The sequence below is a fragment of the Sminthopsis crassicaudata genome, chromosome 2 (genome assembly GCF_048593235.1).
Source record: "Sminthopsis crassicaudata isolate SCR6 chromosome 2, ASM4859323v1, whole genome shotgun sequence".
NCBI classification, from domain to species: Eukaryota; Metazoa; Chordata; class Mammalia; order Dasyuromorphia; family Dasyuridae; genus Sminthopsis; species Sminthopsis crassicaudata.
In genome coordinates this window covers 529,214,863-529,230,834 of record NC_133618.1, presented here as the reverse complement: position 1 = coordinate 529,230,834, position 15,972 = coordinate 529,214,863, and the positions used below count along the sequence as shown (strand labels likewise).

General features: G+C 34.1%; 1 protein-coding gene across 7 annotated transcripts in view; it reads right to left on the bottom strand.

The window, feature by feature from the left end:
* The window catches only part of TCF12 (transcription factor 12), a 411,883-nt gene that overhangs the window by 2,145 nt on the left and 393,766 nt on the right, over window positions 1-15,972 (bottom strand). For all 7 annotated transcript variants that reach the window (XM_074294613.1, XM_074294612.1, XM_074294614.1 and 4 more), the window contains 5 exons: window positions 8,735-8,849; window positions 7,615-7,777; window positions 6,173-6,405; window positions 2,884-3,037; window positions 1-279 (listed from right to left, as the gene is read on the bottom strand). The exon at window positions 1-279 is cut by the window's left edge and continues 2,145 nt beyond it. In XM_074294613.1, coding sequence (XP_074150714.1) covers window positions 2,895-3,037; window positions 6,173-6,405; window positions 7,615-7,777; window positions 8,735-8,849 — 654 coding nt within the window. In that variant the 3' untranslated portion in view covers window positions 1-279; window positions 2,884-2,894. The remainder of the gene's footprint in view (window positions 280-2,883; window positions 3,038-6,172; window positions 6,406-7,614; window positions 7,778-8,734; window positions 8,850-15,972) is intronic.

Here is a 15,972-nt window from a genome sequence, read left to right as displayed (position 1 = left end):
TCTCTGATTGTGCAGAAGCGACACACTGCTTGCGACAGAATGATATGTTCCAAACATTTGAAGGGCTGAAGTTCTATCTGATGAGCTTTCTATCTTCACTTCTTCTGATGCAGGTGTTGACCACTTGCTTTGATCATAAGATTGCATTTGAATTTCTTGCTTCAAGTGTTTTTGTTTTGTTTTTCTCCTGTCAGATTTGTGTCTTCAGATAATCTGAGTTGTCTGTGTCCTTGTGAGGAGAGGTCACCTTCTATCTAGCCTACCAATCATTCTGGAACTCTGGTATGGAAATCAGGGAAGAAGAATAAGATGAGTTAGTATAAGACTTGTACATAGTTGTTAGAGAATTATTTTATTGCCATGTAAACCTTATTTATGCCCCACTTTGATTTAAACCAGAAGTTCATCATACAATCTACATTTGCTTCTACTTTCAGATATGATAAATATCACATTAAAAGAGTAGTAGAAATAAGAGCTAGACGCAGTGGAATCATGGAGATGTTGGGGAAAAGGGACCTGGCTGATTTTCTCATCTGGCTATTCCTGGACTCTGTAATTTAACTCATCCAATTTTCAAATGAAGAAATGGAACTTCACTCTATTCAGTAAGTACAACATTAAATAATGAAAAAAAGATTATAGCAATTCATCATTTATTTGTTTTTGTTAGAATACTAAATATTACAAATAATTGATGCTTATTCTAGTATCTAAGCCTGTTTTTAAAATTTTAGTTACTATAGATGGAAGCTTTTTTATGCAGTCACCTTCACGTCTATGTTTCATTAAACAGAATATTCTAAATAGGACAATTTTTCTTTTAGTGTCTGAGGATCATCAGTAGGAATAGAAACTAAAGCAAACTAATGCTGTGAAGGATGTAATACAATGTAATATAGCCTTTAGGGACAAATGAGGAGCTACACTATCATTTTTGTCTATATTAAATGGACATTCTAGACAAGTGGTCTCCTTGATGTTCACTGTACTTGACCCTTCATCTCTTAGCTTTACAGAGACTGGTCCCTGTGTTTTGAATTCTTTTTTTCCTCCCTTAACTCTTGTTTCTTTCAAAGATGAATTCATGTTATGTCCTATAAGGTGATATCCTATTCCTGATTACCTTAGTGTTTTCTGTCACACTGAAATTACTTTGTACTGATTTGTATGACCATAATGATTTTTTCTCAGAAAGAATATAAGCTCTTTGAAGGCAGGGCATAGCTATTTTTTGTCTTTGCATTCCTAACATCACCCCAGTCTTAGCTGATGCTTTTGTTCTTTTAGCTCTTTTCTGGTTATATCTAGAAGCAGCTTTCCTGACTTCTAGCAACTACCTTATTGTTTCTTCTGTAAGATCTATTATCATGTAGGAAGAACCCAAGGTTGTCTATTGAGAGTGTAAGGCTGCCTCATTCTATAATGCCTAAAGTTTACAACTGGAACTAGCATTTGTGGAATTATTTTGAGTCTTCCACACTCACTCCACACTACCTCCTTTTATTTTTATAAACAAAATTGAATTTGGGGTCTGCTTGGGTTAGGGCTAATGGGTAAAATGCATAGTGGAAATCATAACAAAAAAGACCTTGGGGAGAAAATTATTACTTATTTGCTATTCATTAAAATTTTAGAGCTTTTAGCTTTAAATGAGATAGTCCTAGCAAAGTCTAATAGGGGTGACTGAATTGGAGATCCATATTCTAGAGCTACACAAATGAAACAAAACTTCTATGGAAGAAAAAGAAACATCAAATAATCTGGCTAACAATTTTAGTTTCAATTCATGACTAAAATGTAATTGCTTTAAAAATTAAATCAATCATTCAGCAAGCATTTATTAAGTATCTATTAGGGGTTAAACCAGTTGTATCAAACTCAAAATAGAAACAGATCCCTGCAAGCCATAAATTAACATTATCTGGGCTGTACTGTATTTTTGTTTATTTTGTTAAACATTTCTCAATACCATTTCAGTCTGGTTCAGTCTAAGAGTTTGACTCTGCTGGGCCAAAGAAAAGATATATAAATACAATGACTAAGACATTCTCAACTTAAAAGGAGTAAATGTTATGTTATTCACAGTCTTTTGTTTTTGTTGTTGTTTTAGAAATTACCTTTTATAACAGGAACAGACTTGATATGAAGTGGGGGGAAAATTCAAATAATTTAGATTACAACATAAGTAATGGATTTCTAATATTGTATGAAGGGCAAAAACATCATTACTAAATAACTGTTTTTATTAACCACTCACCATCAGTGGTAAGATAATTCTTTGAGGATGAGTCAAGATAAAGAAAAGAATATTGACACTATGCCATGATTTCATCTCCCCTTTTTTAACTTATAAAGCTCACATCCATTAAAATATGGATCTCCTTGCCAGTTTTGAAAATGACTTTGACTGTGTCAGCATACCTAGAATGAATTGAAAGAATACTGTCCTTCCTACTGATCCAAGTGGACGTTTATGACAAAACTTTTAGATAAATTGAGACACTCAGGTATTTCTAAGCAGAGAAATGTGCAGTGTTAAGATGGCAGACTATTCCTGAATGGATGGCCCATATCTCTATTTGCTGCATCAGAAAGAAATTCACCTGAGTACTTGGGTATGATTTTTTGTGGCTAATTAGATCTACATAGGGTACTAGGAAGGGAACAAAAGTCCACTAAGATTCACATTGTCACATCTTGAAGATAGTTAATAACTGGGTCTTAAATAAGATTTGCTTCCCATGCCAACTTTTAGAACAGAAAGACATCATTGAAAAGTTCCAAATAGGAGTTCAGCTAAAATAATTCCATTCTTAGGTTCCCACATAGAGAGAAGTAAATCAATTTGCTCAGGCAATATAACACTTTACCCAGACCTACCTGGCCGGTGTTTACATATGACCCATAGGGTTGGTAGTTTCACTAAGCCCAGGATGGGTTCCTGGCAGTGTGGTTGGTGGCTCTGCCGATACGGCAGAAACTTTTTCTTCTTCCCTTCTCTTAAGGCAGGCTGCTTTGGGGTTTAGGTTCCTCTCTATAACAGAACAAAAAAGGGGGAAGGAAAAGTCTTCATTATTAAACAAGAAATGGAACCAGATGCCATAATTCTTGTACACAAAATTACTATTCTTTACTAGAGTTCTTGATGTCCATATAACTATATCATATTGAACAAAATCACACTGTAGATCCTAGTGAACATCAGTTCTATCCCCAAAATGTGAGTTCAAATGAAAAGCTAGATCTATGCCTTCCACTGTCCAAATATTTTGTCTAGTCTCCATTCTCTGTTACATCTGATAGAGAGTCTTTGAGGGATTGCTTTGATCTGTACCAACACCTTAAATCTAATCCACCCTACTCTGGGGATGAATGTCTGAACTGCCACTGTGAGCAGCTGTAACCCCCTGAGCATCCTGTAGAGATGCAGTGCCTGAATTGATATGAGTACTGACACCATCTGTACCTGGGAGACATCTGGGCTCAGCCTGGAATTCCATCAGCTTAGAAAATGCTTTATAGTAACAGACAGACCACTCAGCCAGCCCCAAGGCGATGAAAAAAATCCCAAGGATTTTCACCCTGGAAGTTAAGCGACAACCTCTCAAGGGAGGCAGGGAGCTGGGCATATACTGTGACTTTTCTTTGATATAACTGCGAAAAGAACTACTTCAATTGCTATTCTTGAACTGGAGGTAAAGGAAGGGAGATGGAGTAGCTTTATTTCATGTTTCTAAAATACAAAATAGCTGGCTTTTTAACCAGTTTAGACTGAATAACTAGGAAATGGAGTATACATATATAAGAGAAGGAGGAAAAGAGATTGACTTATAAAGAGAAATAAAGAAGAAAAATTATAATCAAAAGATGAAACCAGTTCTCTAATGGAATTTTTTTTACAAGGATGCTAATAACCACAGAAGTGCATGCAAGTATGCTCCATTTTAACTAAACTCCATCTATGAAAACTCCTGGGTATTTGAAAAACCCCATGTGAATTAGGCATGAAAATCAATCTCATTGAAAAAATTTGACCTTTATTTTGTAAATGAAATTTCATGACTAGCTTGATATAAACTTCTAACACACACTGGAATATGTGAATTCATTTAAAAATTATTTTCAGAACCATATTTCAATAGAGTTGATTTCCTTTGTAATCTTAAGTATTTTATTTTATGCATTAAATTTTTTTTTCTGAGAAGGGGTCCATGACACAGAAAACATTAAGAAGCTTTGATCTAATAGATCTTAGAGACTTTTCCAAGATAATTCCAATAGAATTCTAGTCCAAAAAGTTATTGGATGGAGAGGAACTGGGTAAAGCTAAAACAAAAGTAAACCAAGGAGATGATGTAACAGAAATCGTGTGAGTGCTGAATAACTTCCTTTCAGTGATGGAGCAGCCTATTTGTGGTAAACAGGTTGAATACTACTAGAATATCCATCTGTTGGGAAAAAACTAACAAAGACCAAACATGGATCAATTTCCCAATGGCCTTTGGAGGATGGGTAAGGTGGATATTTTATAATTGATTTCGCTTGTCATGGTGAGAGGATACAGTTTAGAATTGTGATACTTAAGATAGTTCTCTAAAACAATGGCAACAACTTCATAAACTCTGAGTTGGTCTTTACTAAATCCTTTAGGCACTGTAACACTAACACTGCAACTGACCTTGACAGGACTTCTCAGATTTGTGTGAAATGACCAGTACCTTAGGTAGGAATGAGAATTTAGCAGAGGTACTAGGGCTCTCAAAGGGATCTGTTCTCTTCTTCTTCTTTTAGAACAGAGAATCTGCTTATTTGTTTTTAATTTCTAGATCACGTGCCATTATGAAGTCATGTGAAAAACAGGATTTCCCAAACCTAATATTTTTATTTTCTCTATAAGACTACAAATTCCATCAGGGCTATGTAAGATACAGGGCTATATTTTATCAAACTTTTTATCTTCCTGCCATTTAAAATGCAATTCTGCCCACAGCAGTCCTTCCAAAAATCAGGTATATTAAAGACTTTGATAACCACTAGTGATTTAGACCAGATACTATGCGCTTCCCAAAACTCAGCTGCTTTGTCCTCTAATCATTGATCTGAATCAAGAGCACTCTCAGAATCATAGAATTTTAGAGTTAGAAGGTATAGATAACAGATTATCTAGTCCAACTTCTACAAACCCTGGAATGGGAATACTTAGTTTGTTCAATATGCCATTAAAGAAATATATCTGACACTCATGGTATACTGGGGTCATGGGGAACCTCCCATTACTCATTATTTCACTCATTAGATGAAGTGCATCTCCTGTTCAAAGATACAAAATACAATCAAAGATTAAGCCCAGTTAATCCAAGCCAAGTTCATTAGTTTCTCAGAAAGAAATTAAAAGTAGCCTTACAGAAAAGATCATGTGTATCTGATTGTGTAAGGATGGAGGAATATAGACAGAGTTAAAAAAAATATACTGATACTGATTAAATTGCACAACTCCCCAAAGGACCACCAAATCACCTGAGGTAGTGGAGCAAGACTGGAGTAAGAAAACAATTAATAGCAGCAGTATATTTGCTGAATGTGTACTTATGACCATGAGAAGGAAATGTATGTCAAATGGCAGTGACAAAGTAGGTTTATAGTACTTGAAGAGCCAAGCAAAACCAAAATCTACATAGGCTGATGAGCTCTGGCTTGGGCAGGCAAAACGTTGAGTATCAAAGTTGTGGATAGGGATGGAAGTATCAGGTATAGCAGTTCTGGTTGAAATGAATTCAAGTTTGGAGATGTCACCTAAGATGGGGAGGTACTGGAAGGTAATTTAAGTAGAGGCAAATAAGGGCTACAGGTCAGACAAGAGTCAACAGGAGCAGGAAAAATAAGTTAAGTGAGGGTATTCATTCCCTGTGAACAAGACTATAAGCCAACAAGTAGTGACTATATTCAGAAAGCAATTATCAGTCAACAAGCATTTATTAAATATCATAAAGTCATCTAAGTTCTGAAGGTGAATACTGTTCAATGGACAGAGTAGCAGAGGGAATGGAATCATGGGGAAATCCTGAAATCTTGTGCAGTCAATCCTCCATTCCCCCCCACATTAAAAAAAAAAAAGTCTACCCTTCTGAGTTAGAAAAGTTGCTATCTTGCCAATGGGAAAATTACTTACCTCGGACTTGCTGTTCTAGACTGAGGATGACTGCCACGGCCTGGTGAAGAATAAGGAGCTTTGTCTGGGGTTTTTCACTCTTTAAGTGAAGCTGACACATTCTTCCCAGTTCTTTGAATGCCTCATTAATATCCCGCACACGCAAGCGTTCCCTGGCATTGTTAGCCATCCTTCTTTCCTTCTCCCTTTCTACTTTCTGCTCTGGGTTCAAATCTTCATCTTCATTAGTACTGCTACAAAATCAAAACAAAAGAGACATAATTATTTTAGTTATCTCTTTTTTGTTTTTGCTTACTATATGGTGGGAATAAGGGGCAGAGTGGAAGTGGAGATGGAAAAAATTGAAAAGAAATATGACCCCTCCTTTTGTACTGGAGAAAAATTATTTATCATCAGTTTATGACCTTTAAAATTTCAAGGGCATTCTCTGGAAAGCCTACCTTGGACTGAGTTGTTAGAAAAAATCATATGCCACATGAACTTGTCCTTTTGGCATATAGAAATGACATCTTCAAAGATCAGGGATTTCTCACCTGCCCTTTAAGCATCTATTGATATCTGTCATGTTAGCTACAGAGAGGGGACTCAAATAATTCCTGTTAACTTACAAATAATGGAAATGTTTTAAATATTTTAGGACAGCATGGGATCCAAATTTCCTTTACTAACTAAAAGTGTCATTCTCAAAAAGATAAAAAAAATAATCAAGATGGCTCAGAAGAGTAGATAATATATCAGGGTTGTAAGAGATTTTGATTAGAAAGGTCAATTGGGTCCAATCCCAAAACAGATGAACTTCTATACACAGTAAAATGAAAGTGTAATGGTTTATTATCTATCCACTTCTTCCTTCAGAAGAAGTGACAAGTGCCACTACAAATAATGTTAAGCTTTATAAACAGCAACTACCATAATAAATCATAGGGAAGTCTATGACTGGGGCATGGAAAAAACATATTTGAGCTTCCAACTGCACAGAACTATGGTTCCATTCCAACTAACATAGAAATGTGGATTCCAATAATTCTCAGCACTGTACTCTTATAAAACAAAGGAAATATTATACACATATAAATGTGTGTGTATTGTAATTTATGTGTGTATAACACAGAATTTGGAAAAGAACTCAGAAAGAAATTTTTCTTTAACCATTCAAATTCTTACCTAGACTTTAGGGAACTGTTCCTGACAAATAAGTTCACTTATCTAGTTCTTTATTACATAGACTCTTTAAAAATTTCTAAAACTTACATCATATAATATATATATAAATTCACACACCCACCCACACATATATATATATATATATATACACATGTATACATACACATACTACAGTCCTAGACATATATGAGTCTTTAATTATGTAATTATTTTAGTTGTGACCAAACTAAAATAGTCAATGGTTTTCAAAGATTTAATACCAGGTTACTGATAAATACCTTGTTCTTCCCCGAGATGAAACCTTTATATCTTTTTGAGAGGATTCATCATCTGATTTCATGTCATCAGATGAAGGAGGTTCATGAAGATTTTCATCCTTTTCCTTATTTTCAGACTTGATTTCTGTTGGACCAACTGCTCCAGATTGGCTCTGTAGGCCACCTGATGATTCAAATGTGAAAGAGAAGTAATACTCAGAGTTACTACTCCATTATAAATGGGTTATTTCAGTTCTGAATTAGAACCAAAACCACAGGGAGATTTATCTTAGTGTTTAATGACCTGTCCTGATTCTGAGTATGTTCATCAGGGAGACTGGGAGTGGGTGGGAAAAACATGCTCATAACAGAATGAATAAGTCTAAAAGCACACACCAAGATCATGCCAGTCTTAAGAGTGTTTTTTTTTTTTTTGGTGGCTATTCCTATCCATAATTCCAGAGAAAATTCCACTGCATTTATACTAAAAAGAATATACATGACCCTGAAATAAGAAAGGAGTTTTTCTATTATTACAAGGAAATGGATTATTTCAGGCTTCAGGCAGTTAAAAAAAATCAAGCATACTAAACTGTAATTGAAGGTGGAGGTGAGGATGAAAGAGAAGCAATACTAACACACTAAAGTAGGCAGCAGAATGCTCAGTGTATTTGGGAGGGCACTCCCAGTTTACTTGTTAAGGTTTTAATTCTAGCTGCTTGTACCGAATTATCATCATTCAGATGCTGGAAGGTACCTATTCATATTGAGTGCACCCAACACACCTCCTCTTCTTTCCTAAGGGACTTGTATTTTCAGCTTCAGTCAAGGGTATAATTAAAGGAAAGAGAAATGCAGTGAGATTAGAAGTAGACAGGGAAGTGATTTCTTGCCTGAGGGTCATTAAACTTGACTCTCTTGGCCACTGAGAGTCCACTAGAACCTTATAAACTGAACACTACTAGTGCTTGGCACATCAAAATCAATGCCTTGGGCCATGTTCTTCATTTTCCTGATTTCCTAAGGTACAACCTGAAAACATTTTGGCAACTTGATTTAGAAACCACTAAAGACATATAAAAAGATAGAGAACACTCTGGCTACATCATTAATGAAAAATAACAATGGATCAAATTATTACCCCTGAAATTTTCTTGTGTTTTATGATTCAGGTCTGTGCTTGAAGCAGGGACGGTACTGGACAGGACAGAATGATTGCCATTAAGGTTAACAGAATCTTCCCGATGAGTTCCAACCTAAAGCAAAGAAAGACATTTCTATCACTGTCTTCAGGACCAAAATACTTTATTTTGATTTAGCAAAAAGGTAAATAGGAGACATATAAAACAAGACATTTTAAAGTAATATTTTCTATTTTGTATATAAATCAAATGCTCTGATATTTGTTGCATTTTACATCAAACGAAAACAATATGTTTACCTAAATGATTAAATCAAATAGAGCAGATATTATCATATCCTTCTAAGGGCAGAGCAGTTTCTCGGCTCTAGATCAGACCCATTTTTGGATTCATGTATTTGATGGCTAGTACTTTGCACTCTACAGAAAAGAAAATCAAATCTAGTAGTATGACACTCTCTTTATCAACTGCATGAGAGGGTGCAGTTTACAATAAGGAAGTCTTTCAGTTCTCCAAAACATGTCTTGGAGAACAAAATGTTTTTCCACTTTATTCTGTTTTTACTTATGTGACTTGTGACTAATCCAAATAAAGTTTCATTAAAATCAACCTTGCTTTGAAATTTTGATGGATTCATTTCTTTGTGACTTCTTCCAATGATGTGGTTCACAATTCTTTCATGTCTTCTCATTCAGCTAAATCGTACTCCATATTTTTCCATAAATCTTTTTTTTTTCCTTAAAGGGAATACACAGGAGACCTTCCACTGATTCTTTTAATACCTCTGAGGTACCAAGATGTTTGGACTGTCCATTAGTTGGCTCTCATTTCTCTTTATCTATCTAGCCCAATGTCTTTTCTGGGTGTTTAATTAACTTTTTTATGTGACTTTTCTATTTCCATAAATTTACAATCTGATGCCTTGCCATGGTGGAAAAACAACCCTAAATTTCTAAAAAATATGTCAGTGGTATCTATCTCTTGGCAGGTCCTATGAAGAAACTAGAAAAGATTTTAATGCAAAAAACTGCATCTACTTTGCAAAAACCAGTTTAGCTAAGATCAGAAAGTTAATAATAGAATACTGGATAATAGATTAATTTTTTTTTGGTCACACATAAAAAAGTGAACGAAATATGTAAGTCTAAACTCAAATTTTTTTTGGGGGGGGAATGAATTCCCATGAATTTTGTGAATGATAAATGATTTCCTTTTGTTCTGTATAAATTTATTATCTCTGAGTATGAGCTCAAGCTCTCTACTGGATGGCTTAAAGATATCTAGAACCCATTTCCATTGGAAACCATTTTTTATCACTATGTCATGCCTTGAAGAGTTCATTTCCTTTTAAAAGAAGCTATTAATTCAGCACTTTCTGCAACTGCTTTGCACAAAGAGGACAATTCCTTTAATAATTTTCATTCCTCTAGACTCCACCAATCCCATTTTTGTGCTCTTTCATTATATATTTTTAACTTGAAGAATCCAATCCTATGCACAGCGTCAAGATACAAAAACATAGACGATTTAGAAATAAGAAAATAACTCAGGACCTGACTGAACCTGGAACTTAATAAGCCTATTATCTAAAAAAGCTCAAAGGAGGAGAAAGTGGATCTAGGTATACAAAAATATTTATAGCAGGTCTTTTTGTAGTGGCAAACTAGAATCTAGAAATTGAGGAAATGCCCATCTATAGAGAAATAGCTGAACAAGTAGTGTTATAGGAATATTATGGAGACCTATGAGATATAAGAAATGAGGAAGTAGAAGATTTCAAAGAGATATAGAAAGAAGTGGTGCAGAGTAAAGTGAGCAGAACCAGAACTATTTATATATTTATATATATATTTTTTTATATATGCTATATATTTATATATTTATATAGCATCAATGGTATAAAAAAGAACAATTTTGAAGACTTTTATGTACACACACACAATTGTGCCAAATCATTTCTATATTGGCCATGTTTTAAAAATAAGTTAAAAAAGTATGCTTCTATCTGCATTCAGACTCCATTAGTTATTTCTCTGGAGATGAATAGCATTTTTATCCTTAGACCTCTGGAACTGTCTTAGGTCTTTGAATTGCAAGGAATAGTTAAGTCATTCACAGTTGGCCATCAAACAATATTGCTGTAAGTGTACAATGTTCTAGGTCTGCTAACTTAATTTTGCATCAGCTCATATAAGTCTTGAGGAGAACAATTTATATAGTAACAACAGTTCCAGAAAGATGAATAACTTTTGAAATTTTAAGAAATATGATAAAAAATGATGATCATCCATGATTTGAAAGGATATTTCTTGAATTTTATATATCAAGGAAATTTGTTTTGCCAACTATGTATATTTATGACAAGACATCTCTTTCTCTCTCTTGCCCCACACTCCCATGGGATAAGGAGTAAGAAGGGAAAAAATAGATTTATGTTCATTCAAAGAACAAAATTTTAATTTAAAAATCCTGAACAAAAATAATGATAAATCATTACAGCTTAAGAGTTGGAAGGGACCTTAAGAGGACATGTAGTCCAATCTCTTCATTTTATGGAGGAGGAAGCTGAGGTCCAATGAGTTTGAGTGATTTGCCCCTAATCAAGAGCCAGGATTTCAATTCAACACTCTTATTCCACCCCCCCCCCCACACTAAAAAGTACTCTATTTTTTTCCAAATACATATAAAGATTTTTTTTCAACATTCATTTTTATAAGATTTTCTGAGTTCCAAAATTTTCTCTCTCTGTTCCTCTATTCCTCCACAAGACAGTAATCAATCTGATATAGATTATATATGTACAATCACATTAAACATATTCCACATTATTTGCATTGTGAAAGAAGAATAAGAATAAAAGGGAAAAAACAAGATAAAGTAGCAAACAAAAAAGCAAAAATAGTATGCTTCGGTCTGTATTCAGACTCCTTTATTCTTTCTCTGGATGTGGATCACATTGTCTATCATAAGTCTTTTGCAATTGTCCTTAGATCATTAGATCAACTCTGCTACTGCTGAGAAGAGCTGGTCCTCACAGAATGTGGTTGTCATGCAATATCATTTCATGGAAGTTTTTCCAAGCTTTTCTGAAATCAGCCTACTCATCATTTCTTATAGCACAGGAATATTACATTATATTCATATATCACTGTCTATTCAGTCACTCCCCAATGGATGGGCTATCTTCTCAATTTCCAATTCTTTACCAACACAAAAAGAGCTGCTATAAATATTTTTGTACATGTAGGTCCTTGCCCCTTTTTTATGACCTCCTTGTGATACAGACCTAGTAAGGGTATTGCTGGATCAAAAAGTATGCACTGGTTGATTGTCCTTTGGGCATAGTTTCAAATTGCTTTCCAAAATGTTTGGATTAGTCCACAATTCCACTAACAATGTATTAGTTGAACCCAGAATTTCTGACTACAAATTCAGTGTTAAATAATAATAGTTCACACTGCTATAGTACTTTGAGGATTTCTAATTCTTAGTCCATATTTTTTCTCCACAAGTAAATTCATAATTATGCTGATTTTAATTAATACATTTAATTCTTTAGAAAGCTATGACATTTAAAATAATTTATAACATATGTCTTTACTTACATTGAAGTATGAAAATATATAAACTTTTGCTAAGTATACATATTTTCATTGTTTCTCATATTTCCCCTAGGCAGGCTTTCAAAGAATGGCAAAAATGAATCAGTAATTTCAGATAATTCAGTGTAAAAGTCCTGAGAGTACATAAAATACCAAACTGTTAATTCTGATCTTCAATCAAAAGTTGACCAAAAATGGCTATCAAAAACAGGACAGTCCAGCTCATGCAACTCTCTATTATTGTACTCATATTAAAACTGGCTACAAATGAAGCTTTTTAATGGAACAGTAGCAAACATGTCAACTAGAAGATTAAGCCTTTAATTAAATAGGTTTATTGCCCAGAGTTACACGAGAACCACTGTTTTTCAATAAATCCTTCAATCCTAGTAAACTGCTGAGCTTTGAATCCCTCTTGAGTAATTAATATAGCTTTTATCTTTCATGTCTTAGTATAGGCTTTACCCAGAGAGAGATAAATGCCCTTATGCAAGTTTATCCCTTGTTTAATATACATGGTTTCCCATGAGCCAAAACATAAGACAGGAACTAAAAGTAAGATTTTAGGCCAGACGCTGATCATTCTAGAAGACTAGATATATTGTGATAATAGCAGCGTATATATTCAAGGTTTGCAGAGTGCTTTACAAATATCTCCCGTCAGCTTCCCATCAACTTTAAATGGTAGGCGTGAGGAAATCAATGCAGATAGGAGTCATGAGACTTGCCCAAAGTATCTGAGTCAGATTTGAAGTCAGATCATTCTGATTCTAGGCCTAACACTTCTTGACTTTAAGTCCAGCCAACTAAATATTTCGTGGAACATTACACTAATTTTTCTATTGTACTTTAGAGAAGCAAACATCCTTTTTCCACCTTTAAGTTATTTACTTTGAAAATGTGTTATTGTGCATCCTTATCCCCAATCATTTAATGTCTCTCTCATAACCAAATTCAAATGATTTAGAGATTATTCCTGATTCATGATTGCTTAGGCTACTACTCCTTTTTATTGGGAGTGAATAATGAAGAGTTGATTATTTATGTCTTCTAAACCAGTATATAGTTTCTCACTGCAGTAAACTTGTCTTCTGAAAGAGTTTGCAGATTTGCAAACTCCAATTTTCATAAATCTCAGGAAATTGACATAAAGGCTTACATGATCAAAAATTGAGTAGGTAGGAAAGAAAACTTAAAAATGAAAAACTCTTTGTGGAATTTGTAAGGAGGAAGGAAGTGATATTTTTGTATCTTTCATAACATTCTCCCTTGAAAGGTATATTGGTTATGCTTACTCTTAAAATCTAACAAGTTAGAGACAAGACGAATCTCTTTTTCCAGGGATGAGCTGACTCAAAAAAACCACTTAAAAATAACCCAAACAATTATAGTATCAACAGAGAAGAAATATTTCCCACCTTTTATACAGGGAGGGAACCATTGATATGGAACACTGTATTTAATGTTAGACTAAGGTATTGGTTAATTTTACTAAGCATTTTTTTCCTTTTTCTTTTCCCTTTCATGTTATAAAGGAGAGTTCACTGAGGAAGGGAGAGGAAAAAGGTATAGTGGGAAACAAAAGTTATACAAAGCAGAAGATATCTATACATTTAATACCAAAAAAAAAAAAAAAAAAAAAAAAAAGAAAGAAAAGAAAAGAAAGAAAGAAAAGAGAGGAAACCCAACGCAATTTTCCACTTCTTAAGCAACATCAACTAAAAAAACTTAGGTTCAGGTCTAAGGATCATAACAATTTTAAATGATTTAGAAAATGGACAGCAAATAAAATCAATTTTAAGTCTAACTGGTTTCTTCTCATGTTACTACTTCCTGATTAGTTAAATCTTTTTAGTTATTGAAATACATATTGAATCTTTACATTCATTAAAGGGAAATGAACTAAAATATTATAGTTTTTTCTTTATTCTTCTGCAAATAAAGTAGCATGAATTAAGCTAATATGAGATTAAAACTAAAGACTTTCCTGTATTTTTAGCAATATATGGCATTTTAAAACATCATTATGATGGCAGAATCAAATTTCATAGTTAACTTTTCAATCTTTTCAGTATTTCCATTTTTAAACCCATACATGTGATTTCTGGTTGTTATTTATTTCAAGTGGATAAACTAAGAGAACAAAGGATAGGGACAATTTACTATATTTTCCCTACCAAGTCAAGTTCGCATCTGCCAAATTCCTAATGCTACTGATTTCAATTTTCATTGCTTTTCTGAAGCTAGACTTATAAAAATTATATTCTTTTATTTTTAACATGTTTCAGCACCTAGAATGGCTAGCAGATGATGACCATCTTACCATGGTTGCAGATGATGACCATCTTACCAAGGATTTGTCTTCAACATCTAAGCCTTTTTTAAAAAATCTAGCCAACAAAAAAGTACTTCTCCTTGACATATTTTAACTAAGTATTTTATCATGCTAATATAAATTATTAACTTCTAAATGAAGGCATTTTCATTTATTGGCAGATAGAGCAAAAACATAAAGTTTCTATAAAGTCCTCAGACTAGTACAGAGCTTGAAGTCTGGAGTTTCTCATCTTAATGAAGTTAGCAGAAACTTTCTCTTTGTAACCTGATTCCCCTTGCAAATGGCCCTCTTACTTTTTCTGGAGAATATAACTTTCACAGTCCTTACAATCCCTTTTTAACCCTTGCTCACTCCCAGCTCCAAAGTCCTGCCTTTAATCTGCAAAGCTGCATTCAAATGGCTCTGTCCACATACACAACAGGTGTACAAACAGTCCTTTGTCTGAATCAGGGGCCCTGGGGCCAGCCAGACAGGATGGAGTTTTAATTGTTCATCTTGTTAGCATACAGCTGACAAGCTGCTATTGGGAGAGTATCTGGGGAGGGTGAACTGCTCCCCCAGCAATCCTCCAAATTTCAATAATCATGGAGGTCCTCACTTCAGAATAAAAGCCCCATCCCAGAAAATGACATCATCTTGCTTTCTAAAATCTCATTCCTTTTCCCTTCCCACCCCCATCCATTGCCATACTTTTGCTGGAACACTCAATGAGGGACTTGTTTTCATTTAATTTGACCAATGGCTTTAGTACTTACAATGGAAAATGTTAAATCTAATTAGCTGATGAATAAGAGGATGGTGGATTAGGGTAGAAACCCAAAAGTACTGTGTGAATCCCCTTCTGATTTTGAATCCCAAGCAGGCCATTTGTAAAAATCATAGTATACATTGAATACTGATTTCAATTAATTAGTATTAATCCATATATTGATTAAAGAATGGTTTGAATTATTTACTTTGAAGCTATTCTCATCCAAAGAGGGATTTTTTTGTTAGGACTCTTACCTACATTGTGTTGATTTGTATGAATATGCAACTACCATAATTGTCTTGGTAGCAACATAAAATGTTTTTAAATTACAAAGTGGTTTTAAAATCATGAGGATGTTAAAACTTTTTAAAAGTAGGAACAAACTTTAAAAAAGAATTTAAGATTATGTAGGCTTAATGAAATAAACCACAAGCAGTTTTTCTCCTCATAGAAATTGCCTAGAAATAATAAACGAGTAAGAGGTATTTTTGGAAGCTGCATAAATTATGTGGACAGAATTTCTGTAGGACACAGACAATCTGCATC